Raw genomic sequence first — 21,227 nt, 5'->3', positions numbered from 1 at the left:
TGTTATTTCAGAGTTTGTTTTCTTGATTACTGAGCATCACACATTTCACATTTAAAGATTTTGTCACTTTTAAACCTATTATATACAATATTATGTTTTTTTTTTTTTAATTTCATGCCTTTTAAGATTCTTCACATGATTGAACTGCGCGTCATAATAATCGCACTTGAAGGACTTGCTTACTTTCACAACATGCTTTACTTTCTTATGAGTTTGTACATTACGTTTATAAGAAAACTGAGGAACCACAAAACTTACATAAAAAGTATGGTTATTACTAGTTACATTATATCAATACACATCTAAATAGCACAAATAAATAGAGAAACAAATTTAACAAATTACAGAAAAAACACAGACAATTCTATGAGATTTCGAAGGCTGCCGCCAGGATGATGGCATTGGCCTACACGATATAGACCACAGTCTAATACGCGTATATATACACATACACGAGATGGCTCTTACAACGGCAGACGACCGATCTCGACCAATCTCTCCCGACCCATCAGACACGCAGAAATTGAGACTACTGTTTGCTACAGCTAGACGCTTGTAAATTTTACCCCTTGCTCGTTTCTACAGTTAAGTGGTGAAAGGTGTGAAGGAAGGGCGTCATGTTTTGGAGCAAAGTATAAATGTAAAGGTGTCGGCTTTATATGCAATGGAGTCATTCCACGTCAGACCGGACAAATTTTTGATCTCATATTTTTAGAATTGTTTGAAACTTCTTGTATGCTTTCTAAGGGTAAAAATAAGAGACCCATATTATTTTTCTTGGTCCCAGTTCTGGTTATTTTGAGATCTATACAGCATCAAAATTATTTAAAAATTGTACACATTGGCATATACAAACATTCATTTCTCCCATTATGTGTATCGTATGAAATCGAGGTTAGTTTCATTTGGAAGGTTAAATATCAGGCTTTTAGCCTGTGTATAATCACTTTCCATTTTTATGTATTCACAGTACTTTATGCCATAATTATTATATAGGTTAATTTTGTTGTTCATAATGTTAGCAAACTTAGAATACCATTTTTAAATTATCAGCATGTTCTCCATTTAATTATGTGTAAGTAGACCAAAATTTCATAGTGGAAAAGCAATAAATGACAGAGTAAAAAAATACTAAATAAATACGCGCATAGAGCTCTGTTGCGCTCTTAATCCCTTGTAGCGGCACACTGTTAACTGTTGGCTGAAGTCTGGCATGCAACATCACACTGGCGACTGTCAGTCCTCTTTGTTTATGTCTGGAGAAGATTGGCTGGGATATACAATACCATACCTAATCCAGGTCCAAGGCGGAATGAATTCTCTTCAGTTTGTTCCGAGATTTTCAAACGTTAGGGCATTAATAACACTGTACTATAGTATTACCGCGAGTGTGTGTGGCGTAGTTTCTGTTATTGTTTTTAGTTGGTGCAATTAGTGTGTAGGCTAATCACAATGAGTAATAACAGAATCTAGACATGATCAATGTTTTAATCCTTTCAAAATAAGCAATCATAGTCGTAGGTTTAAGAAAGGGAAATTAAGGTGCGTGACTTCCAACATGCTTAAAAATTGAAAATGCAACACATTAAGTTGTCGTACAATCTTAGGATTTGTGAAAATTGTCGTAAGAAAATTTTGTTAATGTCAAATATTAGTGAATCAAGTGCTGTTCAAACCAGCAGTGTTGATATCTTAGGCGATTCTAGTGTCCAGAACATTGAAGAAGAAACAACAGGCAATTCGGAAATTGATAAATAATTCAGAGGTGTCAGTGACGGACATTGATAATTTTAATGAACGTTTGATGTCAAGGGTGAGACATCAATTAAGAAGAAGAAATTATCACAGAAGAATTATCCCTAACAGAAATATCAGAAAATAAAACAGACACATAAGGAAAAGATTTTTCGCGTTGAGAAAAAAGGAAGTAGAAACAACACCAGATGAGAAGAGTAGCGGTGACATAATTAATAAGCTACCAGAGTGTTTCGGAAACACTATTGACTTCTGTCAATACTATATATTTGAAGAGTGGTCATACAGTAAAATTAGGGAACACTGTGATGCATCTAATCACATGATCAGTGTTGCAAAAAACTTAGCTGCAGAGAGGGGAATTCTCTCAAATCCAGAATCTAGAATTGGATAAACTTTAGACACATCCATAGTGGAAAAAGTACTTAATTGACCATTACACTAATAATGATATAAGTCGCATCATGGCGAGAAAGTAAAACTTCGTTTCTGTAAAAGAAGACGGCCACAAAGTACAGAAACAGAAAAGATTATTGTTATCAGATTTAAAAGAAACATTTTGAGCTTTTAAGGTTAAATATTCAGACATACAAATTAGTTTTTAAAAGTTTGCGGAACTAAGACCAAAACAATGTGTGCTTCCTGGAGCGAGTAGTACTCATTCAGTCTGTATGTGTGTGGTCATCATGAGAATATAAAGTTGTTAATTGATGGTGGAAACATTGCGAAATTAACAGCCAATCTACGACTGAGAAATTACAAAGATATGATTTCACAGATTGTATGTAACCCTGTATCCCTTAAATTTTATTTTTGTTCCTTCAATCGAACAAAAAATTTGACAGAAATAAAAAACATCAAGGTTAAATTTCCTTTATATTTGTCCTGTTTGAAGTGGAATGACTCAATGAAGATATTTGGTGGCCAAGGAGGTGGAACTCCATGCCGAAGATAACTCCCAGATCTTGTGAGAAGAAAGTAATTATAGAGGATTTCACGTTAAGAAAAAAGCATTGATTATAGGCCTATGGGTCTTGCCTAATACGAGCGCTCCAAAAGTCGCTCACATTAAAATTATGGTGTCTATATTGAGTAATGCAGTTGGAAAGTGCTATCGGCTACCGCATCATGTTGCTACAGCAACAAACCTTGTCGTCATTGTGATGTGTATGTATACACTGACGCTTGCAATAGTTCTTTGTTTATTGCTCGGCAAACATGTCGTTTTCCAAAGAGCAACGAGGTTTCGTTGTTGAACATTATTTTTCCAGTCGTCCTTGTACACGTGTTGTAGACGAATTATCCGGATGTGGTAGTGCCCAACAATTCGACCATAACGAGAGTAATCGTCAGTTTCAGGGAATGTGGATCAGTTGCAGACAAGAAGAGAACCGGGAGACCGGCCATTTTAACTCCTGCTAAACTGGCTGAGGTGAGAAATGTGATGGAGCGTTCGCCTTCAAAACGTTCGCGGAGACTCTGAGCTCCACTCTTAGAGTTCATGTGGAAGTGCTCAGAGAGCGATGAAGCGGTTACATTTTCGTGCTTATCATGTACGCAGTGTTCAAGAATTCAAGGAGCCTAATAAACAAAATCGCGTAGTGTACTGTAGCTTACATGGTTGCGGTCATTAGTTGACAACCATGGAATTGCAGAGCTTGACCGTGTGTTCTTCACAGGTGAGGCGTGGTTTCACCTTAGTGGTTACATGAACAGTCAAAACTCTCGAATTTGGTCCACCGAAAATCCACATGTGTTCCATGAAACCCCCTTACACTCTAAAGAAATTGGAGTGTAGTGTGCCGTTTCACGTCGTCGTATAGTGGGCTCCACTTTCTTTGAAACTACAGTGCCCAGTGTTGTGTACATAGATATCATTATACAGTTTATTGCGCTTCTTGACAGTGATGAATGTGATTGTTGGTTCCAGCAGGACAGTGCCATATGTCACACATCTAATGAAACCATGCAGTTTTTGCGCGAGCTTTTGGGTGAGCGTATCATTTTTCGAGGATTGTAGCGTCCATGACCTCCTATTTGACGTCCCCAGATTTCTTTATGTGGGGTTATCTTAAAGGAAGGGTATACAAAAACAGACCGCACACTCTGGAGGAACTAAAGAGTACCATAACAACGGAGATTAACAACATCAGTGTACGCGTGCTCAAAAAAGTGGCCGCAAACATGGTAAAAAGAGTTCGTACATGCCACTGTAAGTATAACACAGTACATGTCATGAACTGGATGCGCGGTAGCAAACTCTGTCTCTGGCGTCAGCCGTTGTACAGACCGCTTATTTAGTCCTGACAGCTCAGCGACGCGAAAGAGGGGAAAAGTTCCGGAGTAGAGATAAGGGCGAGTGGTCGGTAAAGGAATGCAGTACAGCTTAATTGTACTGGAAACATGCCGCTCCACCGCACGCATGACATCCCGATCGCTTCGAAGGCAAGCGAATGAATAACCCATACACCCCTTGGCGTAACTAAATGGATTCGCCTGATCTAGGCGCACATCTAAGGCGACTGTCAGGACTAAATAATCGTACTGTACACTCCAAGTGGCGGGGATTACCAGTCTTACAGTAGTTTGAGGGTTTGAGTGAAAATTGTTTGTTTTTTGTGTTTGTAAATAGTGATTGTACATATTTTTGTGTTAGGTTTAATAGAGCTACTTCATTCTGTACATACAAGTAAGTTTCATCATAAGGTCATTTGTTTTAATAATAATTTTTGGAAAATGTTAATATAAATAATGTTTATGCTATCTTTCTCAGTCAAAATATGTCCTACGACCGTATATTGCATAACTGAAATATAAATTTAATTGGTCTAGTTCTAAGGACTAACATTATGACGTACTATTGAAAGTAGCTATTGCGAAAACAAAACAAGAAAAAATGCCTTTTGTATGCGCTATTGCTACCTGCTCAAACAGCCTACAACAAGGATTTCTGCCCGCGCGAGTATCACTTTCCACAGATTCCCTAAATAAGATGTGCGTAGGAAAAGATGGGCATATTTGTGTAAAAGGGAAGATTCTTTCAATGAAGAAAACGCAACAGTCTGATCTTATCATTTTGGTGAAAATTATTATGAAAGGGATCTTAAAACGGAGCTTCCAACTTTGAAACATAAATGGATATTACGTGAATGAGCTGAACCCCATCTAAATAGGCCTATACCGAATTCTAATCCCGAATCAAATAATGATCCTTCAGAACGCCGGACCCAACGCATGGAGAGGAGAAATAACAAAAAGATCCTAGAAAATGTGTTGGATTCCAGCGTCTCGAACACGGGAGAAAATTATTGTCCTGCAATTAATAATGGAAATGAACAAGTGTTCACTAATCCTAGTATCTCTGACACGAAAAAATTGATATTTTGAAAAAAAAAATGGTTGAAATCCGAAAATGAGATGCTTTCGGACCAAATTACAGAGCTAGAAGAAACTTTGAAGGAATTAAAACATGAAAATATGCACTTAGAAGCCCGTATTAAGACTTTTGAAAATGAAAGTATTAAATTATCCTCCATTTTCAGTCCTCAAAAAAATCCGTGTTAATAACTAGAAGAGCAGTAACTTGAAGGGGGAAAAAGTCGAAGATGTTGCTGTAGCAGTCACGTTACGAGCTCTGTCTAAAACGCCTATGATTTTAAAAGACAACTTAAATATCCATTACCTTCTCCTCGAACATTACAAAGGCATCTCTTCACCATAAAATGCATGTAGGTTTGATCTCTTTTAGTTTTGAGATCTTAAAATATAATATAAATAATACGATTGACATGGAAAAAGACATAATAATAATAATAATAATAATAATAATAATAATAATAATAATAATAATAATAATAATAATAATAATAATAATAATAATAAATGCAAGTGCAGCATAGCATTTCTTACGACAATACATTTGACTGTTCAGCAGGCTTGTGTACCCACGGGGCGTGAAACGCTCGCGTCAATTAAAAAATATCGTGATTGCTCCACGCCAGTTCCTTCTTGCTGGAAAGCGTGGTCCGTTCACACGGAAGGACAAAGTAGTCAGTCGAGACGTAGCCATGGTTAGTTGCTGAAGAATGTATGGCAGGGATCGGAGAAAATGTCATCGTGATCATTAGCAATAGTGCTGTCGAAGGGGCAGCGCAGTAAACTGTCTTTGCTTCACTCTCTCCCTTCCAATCAACTCCCCTACAACTCCAGTACACAGACATCTATCAGTGGATACCTGATTATATTAGATTGTTTCTTTCTCAAAACCTTCAACGTCTGTTCGGAAACGTGTGTTTAAGGAAGAATGGGAGGAACAGTAGGTGTGCATATGGTGACAATGTAGACGCCTCTTCTGTTCTAAAATTATAATAGACACTTAAAAATCAAACATCTAGCGACATTACGACACGTCATAAGATTATCACGAAATCATAGGTAAGCATGAACATATCCAATGTAATTGTAAACGGAAATGTATGCAGTAGAAAATAAGTATAAAAATAATTTTCTTTTCGTAGGGCTAGACGGAGTCAAGCAATTAAAATATAGAAGAACGAAATTCAAATAACAGTTCCAGTATTAAATTATGATGGAACAAACTGAGTCAAAGGGAACTCCATGCAAGTTATATTATTGCTTTGGAAATCGCAAAATAAGGAAGGGGGGCTATCAATTAATTTCAAGAAAATAAAATACATGGTTGTGGGTAGTCGCAGCAAGGTAAATTTAGATACTGGGGATACACAAATAGAAAATTCTGAATCATTCAAATATTTGGGTGTTACCCTCAACAGTCAGGCCAAAAGTGATGAAGATAATAATAAGATTGGCCAAGGAAAGCGGGCCATAAGACAATTAAATACACTCCTGTGGAATGACAAGGTAACAAGGAAAACTAAGACAAGTATATATAAAACTATAATAGAAAGTATATGTACCTATGGATCTGAAACTTGGGAAATGAGAGACAGGATGAAGAAGAAATTGTTGGCTCTAAAAATGGATTACTGGCGCCGTAGTTGTCAAGTTTCGAGGATGGACCACATTAGGAATCAGGATGTCCGAAATATAATGCAGGTATCAGGAGATATCTTACAATCAGTGGAAACTAAACGCCTGATATGGTATGGGCATCTCCAGAGAATGTCAGCCGACCGCTGGCCTAATAAGGTCTTCAACTGGACTCCCCCGGAAAAAAAGAGAAGAGGAAGGCCAATGAAGAAATGGAGCGAGGAGGTTCAGGAGGATATGATCTGCAGGGGTCTACAAATGGGCGATTGTCAAAACCGGAGTACCTGGAAGTTGAGAAGCGGGAGACGGCGACAGCCGTAAAATTACTCGCAATACATACATACAAATCGCAAAATCATTGAAGTGCTAAAATAAAAGACAATTCATTAAAACATGTCAGAATAAAGTTGCTAACATTATTTGTCCCGAATAATCTGATGTTTTTAACAGTATGAAATTATCCACACAGACATTACAAAGGAGGATAAGGGATATTGAAACACTAGCTGAACGAGAAATAAAATCAAAGATGCATGAACAGTGGTCTAATCTCTCGTTTCAGGTGAAAACACAGATATTGATGCAGTATAAATGGTAATGTTCATCTGCGGAGTTACGAATTATCTCTCTGTATAAGAATATTTGCTCGATGTCATTACACTCGAAGGAAATACAATAAGAGAAAAGTTATGCCAAGCATGAAGAAAATATATAGAAGAAACGAATCTGAACAGAAAGTAATTTGTATCTATAGTAACATACGGGACTCGAAATACGACTTTAAAAAAGTCTACTAGGTGGACTAACGTGATATTAAGAGAGCTGGAAATAAGTGAGGACATTAAACGTTGTCATTGTATAACACACCAGACTGGCTTAGAATTATTTAAAATGCTCTCCATAGAAAATATCTATAGTATTATCATAGGTCGCCTGCCGCGACCCTACATAGCCGCTATGTTTGTCTCTACATTCGATATATTTCCGAACAATTTTTTTCTGAACGAAAACTTGTAAAATCTAAACAAAGATCGTGACTAGCAGACGAAAATTTACGAGTTGTATTAAGAGTGGCAATTTGTGAAGTATTTTCCTAGGTTGTTGTAGCACAGCAAACATAAAGGTGAAATACAATACAATCTGTTCATCTATAAAACAATATTGTGTAGTCTACGTCAGATGATTGGGTTGAGAGTCCGCCACTGGGATCCGAACGGAGTGCTCTATACTCCTCGACTAATATTACATCTTACGTACTGCGGCTTGTGTCCAGTGATGTCATCGCGAGTACAAAATTGCCGACGGCTGGGTTATATGTTCAGTTTCAGCGAATGAAATCGTTTCTTGCAAAGAAGAAAACACAAGAGAAGGAGATGGTGGGTTAGGCAGTGGACACTACAACGCAAAGCTTTGGGAGCTTGAAGATTTATTGAAGGAGAACTTAAAAATCATCCTGAGGATTTAAAAAATTCGTTAAGAATGACAGAGGTACAATTTGAAGATTTGTTTGAGCGAGTTCGACTTCTTATAACAAAATATGACACAAAAACTGTATGAAACAAACAATAACTGCCAAAACAGAACTAGAATGTCACTTGAAATAGTTTATTTTCATTAACCAGGCAGCTTTAGGTTTGTAGATCTCATCGGTAGACTTTTCTGATCTCTCACTCTCAGAAATTTTCCTCATTTCCTGGCAAAAAACTTTTCAAGTTTTTAAATTTCATTATAAATTCCTTCGGTCCAAATGTTGGTATATTTAGGGTAGCAGACATTCGTTTATCCGCTGCTGCTTGTTTATCACGATCCCGATACTCGCCCAATGTTGGATTGTACAGAACATGTTTTATTTGATACCTATAGTTCCAAAAATTGTATTGTATCACTCTTACTAAATTTAAAAACAAAGCTAACAAGACATCTTGCTTCACTAAAGCCAGGCGGCTTACGACTGAAAATCAAACATGTTTGATCCCGTCACGACCGAATCGTGAGCTTTTGACGTCACCGGCAAGCTTACTACACCACGTTCACATGGATAGTGGCTTACGAAAGCGTACTTGACAGAAGCATTTCACGCCCCGTGGGAAATGATGATACGCATTCTTATAGATAATATTTTACGATCCGACAGCGCAGTAACCCCTGCCATTCTTCATACTGCTGTATATGAATTGAAGAATATAGGCCTAAGGATGAGAGGATTCGTAAATGACATGGGGCCGCGTAATATGTGGATTCTGTTAAAGTTGGGTCGTGTCCAAAATAAAACCCAATTTCAGAATACTAACGTTCCTGAAATAAGTATATGGGCTTTTTGTGATGTGCCACATGCGCTGAAATTCTTAAGAAACGATCTTCTTGATAGTGGTTTTGAAATTTGTGAATGAGAATACATTTTTAAAACTTCTGAATTACAACAAAAGAGATCTGAAATACACATACAAGATACAAAATGATCATTTAACTCTGTGTGGAATGGAGAAGCAAAATGTAAGAAAGGTCGCAGAAGTTCTTTCTAATACAATATCCAAAACCATTTTGCACCTTATTCCCGAAGAAAAGCATGTATCAGAATTCATAAAATGTGTTAATGATGGATTCGATGTGTTGAACTCTAGCCAGCCACTAAATATAATTTAAAGATCATCTACGGCATAGAAACTGAAAAACAGGATCAAGTTTAAGATTAATTATTTCAATTGTTCAACTTAATGCGTGTAGTGGTAAGAAAGTTATTTTGCCAATTCAGAAAGGATTTTTGATTTTTATAAAGAGTGTTCGAGGTCTGCTTGAGGAACTGAAGAGAGACAACTACAAGTATCTTATGACATCTAGATTAAATCATTTCCGTCAGTAGCTAGCTGTTTCCAGCAAGATAGACCTATTCTTATATAACAGCTTCATGTCAGAGTTTTTAATTTATAGATCCTAAAGCACAGTTTAGGAATCACAACACAACTTTTCTGCTCCATTTTATAGTTTTTCTCAGAATTGAATAGTAGAACAGATATTGACTTACTCTGTGTACATATTTGTTCTATTGAATGATGCAAGAGAGCTTTCACACAGCCTCCTCTAGCATTTTCCTTTCTTCCTAGTGTCACCAAGTACAAAGTCTGGCCATCCTAACTCCTCTCTTCTTTCGTATTTCGAAATCTAAAGAAGACGCCATTCTCCCTATATAATACGCTCTCTTCTACTGTTAAATTATTTTCATCTTCAACGAAAGACTTCGGAAGCTCTCTGTTGCTTCTTATTGTACCGTAAACCCTTGTCTTTCTTTCAAGAAAATGCCGTAGATAGAAGTTCGGTTCCAGAAAGTGTATATCGTGTCTATTTCTAATCTCTTTCCTTCAGTAGCATATGAGTATATTTCCATGTTACATATACGTTGTTATGACCTCACTTACCATTCTCACGAGAATGCCGTGTTTTACTAATTTTCCAGAATTGCATGTCCATACTCTTAGACGGCTTCTCTAAAGAATAATTTCCTCATTCAGGGACAGTTTCAACTGAAATTTTATTGACGGTTTGTGAATGTGTCTGTACGCTATAAATTTTTAGGGGAAGAAGGGTAGAAGGATCCAAAGGTAATAAGAAACTTCCTATTCAATAATATGTTACGACAATTAAAAGCCTGTGACTTAATCTACAAAAGTTGACATATGACAAAACAAACCCTTACGTAAAACCAGAAATCTCCGTGGCCCCCGACACCTACAGCTGGCCACCTAACTATGGAGATTTCCGTAGCCAGACGCCAATGTTTTAAGTAATGGTGCTCATTGTATTTTGCTGCGTGTATGCATATATTATAGTGTTACTGTTTTCCTCCGTTTTTAATGCATGTCTGTGGCGCGTAAGCTTTCACACTTTGTACAACGGATGACGTAGAGAAGGGCGGGGCTTGCCTCGTAGTCTGCGCGTGGCGAGTACTGTGTTATAGCCTACCTACTGTGGTATAGGTCTCGCAAGTAGAGAATACCGAAGGAAGGAATGCGAATGAAACAATGCGATAAGGAAGAGCGGCGAACAGGAAAGGTCATGAGATAGATTAAATGATATTCAAGAGTACAGTCGGAAGAGAAATGACATCTATAGAACGAGTCTTGCGTTATGATAGTTACATCACGACTTTAGTTTGTTCCGTTGCATGTGAATACGTGACTTGTATCGCACGGTATTATTATTTCATTCATAAACATATGTTACGCATTTAATTAGCTTCAAATTTTTCTCTTGCTACGTTCTTCATTTCCACAACTGTGTCCTCATATGTTCATCTTGTTGGAAGAGACAGTACTTCAATCGGCCAGCATTTCTCGCCCCCTCGGCGTGCCTACATACACACGTCAAAACAGACAGCAACGCCACCATTGCTTTTCGGTAATCGTTCCTTGCGCGAGCTATACATGCGTTACTGAAAGGGGCTGCAATTTTCAGCATATGTTGTGAAAAATGATGTAACTTAAGTTAAACCTGATGTAAGTAAATGTAACAAATTCATCTTTATAAATATATGTGAACGTATTAGGACATAAATACAGACGGTATACCAAAAAAATTGTTATAATAAGGTCTACCCATTTATTCATCCATAGAAACCTATTAAGATGTGCGCTATTTTTGGATCGCTCTGTACATTGTACAAGCTATGTGATAGGTAGATGTTTCTATGGCAACTGGTCATTTGATGGAATAGCCCCATATGTTCAATGCTTTTTTCTTAAAGTGAAATCTTCTATAGGGGATTCTAAATAGACAGAGTAATTAAATAACATTATTTCATGATATGAATACTAAGCTTTAGGTTGTTCCATGTTAATTTATCTACGTAGGCCTATTTCCATGATTTCAATTTGGATTAAGTTCAACAATCCTTTGATGATTTTTCACAATAACATGAAGCTTCAAAATTCAGGTTTCTCAAAACTTTAAATTTTGAGTTGTTTTCTTTTCTAAATGGGCCGTCGATATTGTATTCCTCCTCTGACTGTCTGCACACTTGGTTAAGAAACAACGATTTAAAAATATGATACGATTATATTTACTGTCATATTAAAAAGCTAGAGAATTTCATGTTAAAATGTTTAATGTTCTTGCTTTCTCTCAAGAACCTAATGTATTTTAAACTTCAAACATTTAAGAATAGATTCTACGAATTGTGACTAATTCAACAAGTGAATCGGGCGACTAGTGAGAACTGGTTACATGACATCTCTGGATAAATGCCATATTCGCTACTAATAAGAATTCAAGTCTCCTGAACTTGTGCACAGAGTCCGTAGATATCCAGAGTACCACAATCCTTTGCGCCGGAAAACCGACAAATCAGTCATTGCAATTCCAGCGCAGCGCTCGCTATTTGTCGTATATGCTACAGTTGTATAGGAATGAAATAATATAGTCTAAGTCAGAATCAAATAACCTACTCTTAATTTTAAGGGCCACGGACACTGCCTAAATTGAGCTTTACTTTAAATATTCCTATCCCAAGAGTGTTGAAATGGAATAACAATGGCGGCCGATTAGCTGATTGCGCTACTCTAGGTATCCACGAGCTGCTTGTGCATAGCTGAAAGCAATTGTATACTTCGGGATGTAAACAGTTACTGTACCTTCCCGGCTATCGAATTGGAAATAATGAAGTCCAGCCTCCAAATTCTTCAGATTCTGCGGGTCCCCCTGCCTGACTCTCTTCTCCCACTCCGCATTCCAGTTGTTAAATGCCCGCTGTTGGTCGCTGCTCGAAGCCTCCACCATCATTGGAGTTTCCATCTTGTCATTTTCTTCTTGTCGATCTAAAAGGAAGTGTAATTCTTGGTTAAAATCTTCGTAATACACTGATTGGTAACTACGAAGAGGATAAATGGGTAGCTACTGTCCAGCCGAATGCTTATGTCGCATCCCGGTTTGCCCCAAACGTTTCTCCTGTCCTCTCTGTAAGAACTAGTGGATACTCTTCTCTGCAAATATTTGCTGTACAGAATTGGAAATTTACGTAGTATTATACAACTGTTTAAAATAATTTAAAAGAAAGGGCACAGTTAAGTAAGTAGGCCTAACTGCTATGTGATTTCCCCTGTTTGGACGACCCTGCGAAATAACCACTCGGACGGACAGTAGTATGGTAACTTGTACGTCTCCAAACTATTAAAAATAAGTGAATCATAAAAGTGAAGTCTGAAAAGGAATCAAAAGATGAATCGCATAGTAATGGTTACTTCTAGTATAGGTACAGTATAACCTAAAAGAAAAATACATTCAGGGAACTGAAATGATGGAAGTTTAGACTTTCATTTAAAATGAAATTAATTTATCCATATTCTTTTATTCACAGATGGCTCCTAAATGTTGTGTGATTGTGTACCAGCAATTACCAGAGTGCTATAAGTGAGAGTGTTATGTTACAGTTCTCAAATTTCCAAATGAAAAGGATAAGTTATGTGGCTAGAAGCTACTCGTATATCTCGAAGTGTCTTCACGTCAACAAAGCATTCAATTGTTTATATTAAACACTTTGAAATATAAGAATTAGACACGGATTATCATTTAGTTGTATCCCCTATTAGAATACCATAACCATGGAATAAAAGAAAGAATAAAAATTTCAAGCAAGAAAATAATAGGCTTAAGTCTATATTTAAAATAGATTTATTGAGAGATAGTAGTATTCAATGGCTTTATGAATGTAGAATAAAGGAACACCTTCAACAAATCAAAATTTCAGGAAACATAGAAGAAGAATGAAATAACTTTACATATATTTAAAAAAGGCTGCATTTGAATTTAGTGCCCTAAAAATTATAGGCAAAAGAGAAAAAAAGGCATACCAAAATCGAATGAAGATATCAAAAATGGTAAAGGGGAAGCATATCTCCGATTTTTACAATAAAAAAACTTGAAGATGAAATAGTACAGTAGAAAGTGGGCAATTGCATTGATTAATGCACAAAATTGCTTTATCCTCGCCAGATATGCAATAGCTTCCTCTACATAATCTGCGGTCTTTAACCGTAACAAAAAATACATTCAGTCATTCAGTCATTCATTCATTCATTCATTCATTCATTGTTCTCCCAAGTCCAGGTTTTCCACTGCAAACCCAGCGTTCTCCAATCTTTCCTATTTTCTGCCTGCCTGTTTGTTTCCTCATATGATCCATATATCTTATTCTCGTCTATCATCTCAGATCTTTTTCTGCCCCCAACTCTTCTCCCTTTCTCCTTTCCTTCCATTGCATCCTTCAGTAGGCAGTGTCTTCTCAGCCAATGACCCAACCAATTCCTTTTCCCCTTCCTGATCATTTTCAACATCATTCTTTCTTCACCCTCTCTTTCCAACACAGCTTCATTTCTTATTCTGTCTGTCCAATTCTCATGTTCCATTCTTCTCCATATCTACATTTCAAATCCTTTTATTCTCTTCTCTTCACTTCGTCGTAATGTCCATATTTCTGCTCTACAAAATGCTAAACTCCATACGAAGCACTTTACTATCTTTCTTAGTTCTTTTCCCAAAGGTCCGCAGAAGATGTTCCTTTTTCTATTAAAAGCTTCCTTCGCTATTGCTAGCCTCCTTTTGCAACTCCCCACTATTTTCCCACCTCCCTCCTGATATTCCCATCACATCCACTCTGTTTGTTCTTATTGCTTTCTTCAAATTTTCCAACTTACCTGGCTGCAGAGTAGCTCCTGTTCCAGTTGCAGTCGTCAGTCTTCTTTCTTCTTTTTCATGTTCTGGCATGAATCGTCCTTCTCCTGTATCCCCCACCCGGACATCCGATTGGGGGGATAGTTTACGTCCGGAATTTTTTACGGGAGAAAAACTCATCATGCAGTTATTTGTAATACTATTCTTCTTGGGATAAATAAATGCGGAAGCTTCCCATTGCTTTCCGCACACCACTCTCTCTTTCGCATCTTAAAAGATCCCAGGGGGCCCCAGCGTGGAGGTGAGGAGAGTGGATTTGACTAATTAGGCCCTCCGGACTTCACCGAAATTCACCACAAGGGTTAAATATCAGTTCCATCAGGGTTTTTGACCCGATCAGAGACCGGGAAATCCCAATTAGTCTTTGCCCCCCTTATTGAGTCTAAAGCATTATGAAGGTCATCGATGTGAAAAGGCCAACTAAGATCCTTATCGAACATGATACCAAGAAAGTTAGGCTTCCAGGATGATTTATGATTAAAGTTATGTCATTGAAATACTAGATATGTGAAATTAACATTATTACCTACTAAGAAATAAACATGATGTTCTGGCTACATTAAGAATAAAATAATTAGAACGACACCATTTTCAAATTCACAAATACCATTAATTATTAATTTTCAGTTTGCGCAATACCTAGATGTGAAACAGGAACAAGATGAAGTTAAACTTATGTGAAGATTAAAGAAACTAGCACTTCAATATTATTAATTTATGCAGTGATAAGAGAGATTTTGAAACAAATGCTGTGTGGATTGGGGGCACACAGGTAGGCTTGGGATAATTTGTATTGTTCTATGAAAGCCCCTTGAATCTTGGTGTCCCTGAGTGAAAATATGTCTAGCAGAGCTCATATTTGAGTGGATGAGAAATTGCATGTGAAAATTATTTTATGTGCTGTGCACTTGTCTTTGGACTGACACTAAAGACAGGTAGGTCCAAACATTGCAAGTCATCATGATGATCAGCACAAACACAACTACCGCTCAGACAACACTTTTTATAGGTTATGTTTTGCAGAATTCCCCAGTCTTAGTATTAAGTATTCATGTTGTAAATTCGTGTACGTTACACTGTTTAATATGAATACTGGAATAATCTTACTCTCGCTGTTTGTGTTTGTTGTGTACATCATAAAAAGCATACTTAAAATTACAGCACTTTTCATTTCCACGACTGATCCATTAAAGTTACACTAAAATGTTAACCAGATTGAACAGGCGTTACAAAGAGCGAACAGCCCGTCTCAACAAAATCGTAATAAAAAAGAAATATTACGCATTCTCATACGCACTAAGTACTTATTCTACTCAAAATTCTTTCATGGAGTGAGTCTTCATGGGAGTCCACCTGTATCTAGGCAACAATGTCACACGACTGTCCACAAATAGCATATAGGGGTTCTTGTTTACTGCGCATGCGCAGTGTGTTGTAGGCGAAACTTATACAATAAGGAAACTCCAGATTTTTTCCGTATCTGTACATACTCGTAGATCTGTGTTTGTAACAACTGGTGTTGCCTAAACTCCAAAAGACACATACTATTTTGTAGTCGTTAAAATCTACATATTTCCACACATTCGAATATACAAGCTATAAAAAAATCGGTATAAATTAATTTTAAGAATTAAGAGAATTGCCCATTCAAGACGTTATGGACAAGCAATAACTTAACTTGAATATTTCTCAAATCAAAAGCCTTGTATTCCTAGAGGTAAATAATCTTAAACCCTCACTTCCCTGCTACTGCACTGTGGACCAGGAATATTGCTGGAGTAATAGTTCATGTTATTTCAATTATTTTACCTAGACTGCACTCCATTTCTGAAATCTGTGGAGTAAATCGACGCATTTGGGAGGAGCCTACGACAAACAAATGGGCGGAGTCTATCAGTGCGGGAGTATATTGCGAGCTGCATCGGCTCACAGTCGCTATGGGGTAAGATGCGCATGACAGAAGGTGATAGGTAGAGGTGGCATTTTAGACTCTCGTCTTCAATCAATGTTTTCCCCCAGAGCGGTCATTGGACTGCCCCCCTCCACTCACCACTTGCGCAAAGGACTTGTTTCGGTTCCTATACTCTACAGATTCCAGAAACGGAGTATAGTACAGAAGATGAAAGCCACAAGGTCTAAACCTGTTGGTGAAACGTTTATTCCATTAATTCCGTTGAGTATCCCATCTTTGTCTGGTATTCTGATGTAACCTGATGCTCGAATGGGTTAGTTATAGGGTCCCACTCCATGGGCTGCATGTCATTCTCTGCGTCGATGTCTTCCAAATGCATGGGCTCCTGTTATTCCTACAAAATTTCGAAAATGTGGAATAATAGATGGTAAAATTATAATCGACGATGGAGTAGTTTTAAGGGCAATAAATTTCGTAATTTTGGCTCTCTTTAGAACAAAAATAAAGTGGAGTGTCCCATGTTGTACACTGACGCAATTAAATTAGTCTTATTCCTGAATGGGTGGATTCTAGCTATTAAAGATTTAAAGTTCACTTTCTATGAAAATTATCTCTGTCGCAAGGTAGATGTCTCTGTAGACCTACAATACTTACTTACTTACTGGTTTTTAAGGAACCCGGAGGTTCAATTCCGCCCTCACATAAGCCCGCCATTGGTGCCTATCCTGAGCAAGATTAATCCAGCCTCTATCATCACATCCCACCTGCCTCAAATCCATTTTAATATTATCCTCTCATCTACATCTCGGGCTCCCCAGAGGTCTTTTTCCCTCTGGCCTCCCAACTAACACTCTATATGCATTTCTGAATTCGCCCATACGTGCTACATGCCCTGCCCATCTTAAACGTCTGGATTTAATGTTCCTAATTATATCAGGTGAAGAATGCAATGCGTGCAGTTCTGTGTTGTGTAACTTTCTCCATTCTCCTGTAACTTCATCCCTCTTAGCCCTAGATATTTTCCTAAGCACCTTATTCTCAAACATCCTTAACCTATGTTCCTCTCTCAAAGTGAGAGTCCAAGTTTCACAACCATACAGAACAACCGATAATATAACTGTTTTATAAATCCTAACTTTAAGATTCTTTCACAACAGACTGGATGATAAAAGCTTTTCAACCGAATAATAACAGGCATTTCCCATATTTATTCTGTGTTTAATTTCCTCCCGAGTATCATTTATATTTGTTACTGTTGCTCCCAGGTATTTGAATTTTTCCACCTCTTCAAAGGATAAATTTCCAATTTGTATATTTCCATTTCGTACAATATTCTCGTCACGAGATATAATCATATAACTTACTTTGTCTTTTCGGGATTTACGTCCAAACCTATCTCTTTACTTGCTTCAAGTAAAATTCCCGTGTTTTCCCTAATCGTTTGTGGATTTTCTCCTAACATATTCACGTCATCCGCATAGAGAAGCAGCTGATGTAATCCGTTCAATTCCAAACCCTCTCTGTTATCCTGGACTTTCCTATTGGCATACTCTATAGCAAAGTTAAAAAGTAAAGGTGATAGTGCATATCCTTGCTTCAGCCCATAGTGAATTGGAAACGCATCTGACAGAATCTGACCTATACGGACTCTGCTGTACGTTTCACTGAGACATATTTTAATTAATCGAACTAGTTTCTTGGGAATACCGAATTCAATAAGAATATCATATAAAACTTCTCTCTTAACCGAGTCATATGCCTTTTTGAAATCTATGAACAACTGATGCACTGTACCCTTATACTCCCATTTTTCTCCATTATCTGTCGAATACAAAATATCTGATCAATAGTTGATCTATTACGCCTAAAACCACACTGATGATCCCCAATAATTTCATCTACATATGGAGTTAATCTTCTCAAAAGAATATTGGACAACATTTTGTACGACGTCAACAAAAGTGATATTCCTCGAAAGTTATTACAGCTAGTCTTGTCCCCCTGATAGGTACGATTATGGACTCCTTCCATTGTTCTGGCACAATTTCCTTTTCCCAAATAGCAAGTACAAGCTTATAAATTTCGTTACATAATGCGCCTCCACCCTTTTGTATTAATTCTGCTGGAATTTTATCGATACCTGGAGACTTATAATTTTTCAGATTTTTTATCGAAATTTCGACTTCAGAAAGTGTGGGTTCGGGTATAAATGGCTCAGCAGTTTGTATTTCAATTTCGTCCTGATCATTTGTACTTTGCCTATGTATATTTCGTAGTTGCCCAAAATAGTTTTTCTATCTGTTCAGGATTGAATGAGAGTTTCATCCTTGATCACGTTTATCCTTGCCAGTACCAAATCTCAAAACCTTATTCCTTTGCTGTGGTCGTGCCAGAGAATCAGTCCCATTCTGAGGCTTATTTGAAGGTTTCGTAACAAGCTGCTTTTTACGGTGATGGGTTGTTAGCCCTTCGCCCAACCCCCCCCGCTGGAGGACCACCCCTCATCAGCTGTCCGCTTATTCAATATATTCACAACTAACCTCCATATCTGGAGGCCGTATTCTCGATCCGCAACCTGAGAACGCGCCATGCCGGTAGACCTACAATACTGCAAGAAACTTGGATGATCTAATCAGTGAATTACATGTAGATCCCTGGAATTGTTTCGAAAATTCTGAAAGACTTGTAAATGCCGCCTAAAAAATTTTCGGAATGCTTGGAATGTAATTTAACACAGCTAGTGATAACCGGCGTAGATGGAGTAGGGAAAGGGACACAAGTGTTGGGGATGTGAGTTTGATTATACTTCGGTTAATTGATTATATGTGCATATATTTTTTCTTTCCATGCTCTGGGGGACAGTGCCGAAAATGCAGTACACAGTGCAGCTTTCCACATTCGACCGTGGAAACACAAAATGTATGAACTTTTTTTTTTTTCCGGCAGCTTATAAGTCTGTTATATAACGAGGTCACTCAGCGTCGAATGAATTGGTGGAATGGAGATGATATTGTTATGCGACCGTCAACTTAGGTCGGATGACTTGCTGAACGGATGATTACTGCGTTCGACTGCCGCTCACACTTAGGCTTATCAGGATTTCTGACATCACCATTACACGTATAATGTAAAAGAAACTATTTTACTGAAAGAGCTGGGACTCTCAGGATATCATAGGAAAACTACATGATTACTGAACTCAGGTTCTAGACTGAATTAGTTATGAATGAAACTATGCTCGATTTATTAAATATATACAAATATACATAACAAGTTACTTACAATAGTATATCTCTTGTCTCTGCCGACGCCATTACGACTTGGTCCTCGATCCCTGCCCGATCGTGTCACCATCCGACTGTATCCTCTCACCATCACTTTTTATGTTCTCTTATCGGTCTCCCGAACGGGGTACCACCCACGCTATCGGACAGGTGAGATAGGCTTTAACCCCTTTTGATTATTCGTGCTTGAAGATGTCGTCTTAATCAAACCTCTGTTACAAATAATTCGATTGATTGCAATACAGTGATAAGTCGCTTTAATGAGATTACGCGTAAGAAAAGAAATCGAACAATGCGTGATTTAATTTAACCAATTAAAATGCATGCTTTGTTCCACTGGACCATTGCGAATAGTCCAGCAGTAATTCGTGGCGTAAGAATACATTTATCGTAGGCAGTGATTTACCGCTCGCGCGACAAAACTCTTTAACGCTGGCTAAGCATCTATTTACTTCACAAGCTGGAATTGTATTACATTTCTGCTAAAGACCATGTATTCCGCTGACACTGTTCCTGGACTGTTTCAGATTTGACACCCCACAGGAAATCATGCTACAGGGCGTTCTTATGCCCTGAGGCATAACAATGCCCAGGGGCGTATTTTGCGGGCTACCGGCGGTAGCCCAAGGAAATTACAAAAGAAAAAGTTTATAATATAACATAATGTAATAATTTTGTATTATTAGTTTTACCATAGTAATTAAAATTAAAGTAATTGTTAGATATATTTTGTGTAATAATAGGGTCAGCGGTAGCCCAAACCCTTTAACCAGTATACGCCACTGAATGCCCCTTCATTTCAAAAAGACGATGCCTCAATGGCACGTGCTTTTTCATTGAACTTGTTGTCTGGCCTAGTGATTGTGGATTAGATTCTGGAATACATTCACACACACAAGCAACAGAGAGAGTTTACAGAGAGTTAATCTCGTGTCAGGGACTCTTTCTGCTCAGAAAGGCTTAACGGGTATTTATTCCTTCGCCATTGGCTTTCACATGCACATCATGTATACTATGAATCTGGTGGTCGCTGAATTACATAGGCAGAGTGGAATCACTAATAACGTTCATTATTCTAATTGGTTTTGGATTTTCCGTGTTAAACTTTGAGATACTGTATTCTATGATTTTGTGTTGGTTCGGTTCGTTGCATGGCGCCAGCTATAACACTTATCAACTCTAGGTACAATAATAGATTTTGGATACTTCTTTTTTGTTACAATAAAATTTCACAATATGGGATATTATTAAGATAACATTATTTCTCTCTCTCTCACACTCATTCACTTTTATTTTTTCTGGCGCCGATATATATTCTTTTCTTCTCATGCATACCTCACACACACACACACACACACACACACACACACACACACACACACACATTTTTTCAATGTAATTCACTCCATTCTTAAGCTAAAATGTTTATCCTAAAAGCATTCAAGTATTAACTCTGTTTTTTGTGTTGGATCCCTTTTCATACATACAATATTCTCCTTCTGCTGACATATGCGGTTGAATCCCATGCTAGGCGCTGATAGTGTTCC

At 37.6% G+C, this 21,227-nt stretch overlaps 1 protein-coding gene across 1 annotated transcript in view; it reads right to left on the bottom strand.

Annotated features, from left to right (window-relative positions):
• LOC138695371 (tetra-peptide repeat homeobox protein 1-like) overlaps window positions 1-12,534 on the bottom strand; it is a 34,987-nt gene extending 22,453 nt beyond the window's left edge. Inside the window, exon 1 of the mRNA XM_069819789.1 lies at window positions 12,390-12,534. Coding sequence (XP_069675890.1) covers window positions 12,390-12,534 — 145 coding nt within the window. The remainder of the gene's footprint in view (window positions 1-12,389) is intronic.
• Between the last annotated feature and the right edge of the window lie 8,693 nt (window positions 12,535-21,227).

The sequence above is a fragment of the Periplaneta americana genome, chromosome 2, assembly GCF_040183065.1.
Source record: "Periplaneta americana isolate PAMFEO1 chromosome 2, P.americana_PAMFEO1_priV1, whole genome shotgun sequence".
Lineage (NCBI taxonomy): Eukaryota > Metazoa > Arthropoda > Insecta > Blattodea > Blattidae > Periplaneta > Periplaneta americana.
This window is presented reverse-complemented; position numbering and strand designations above follow the sequence as displayed.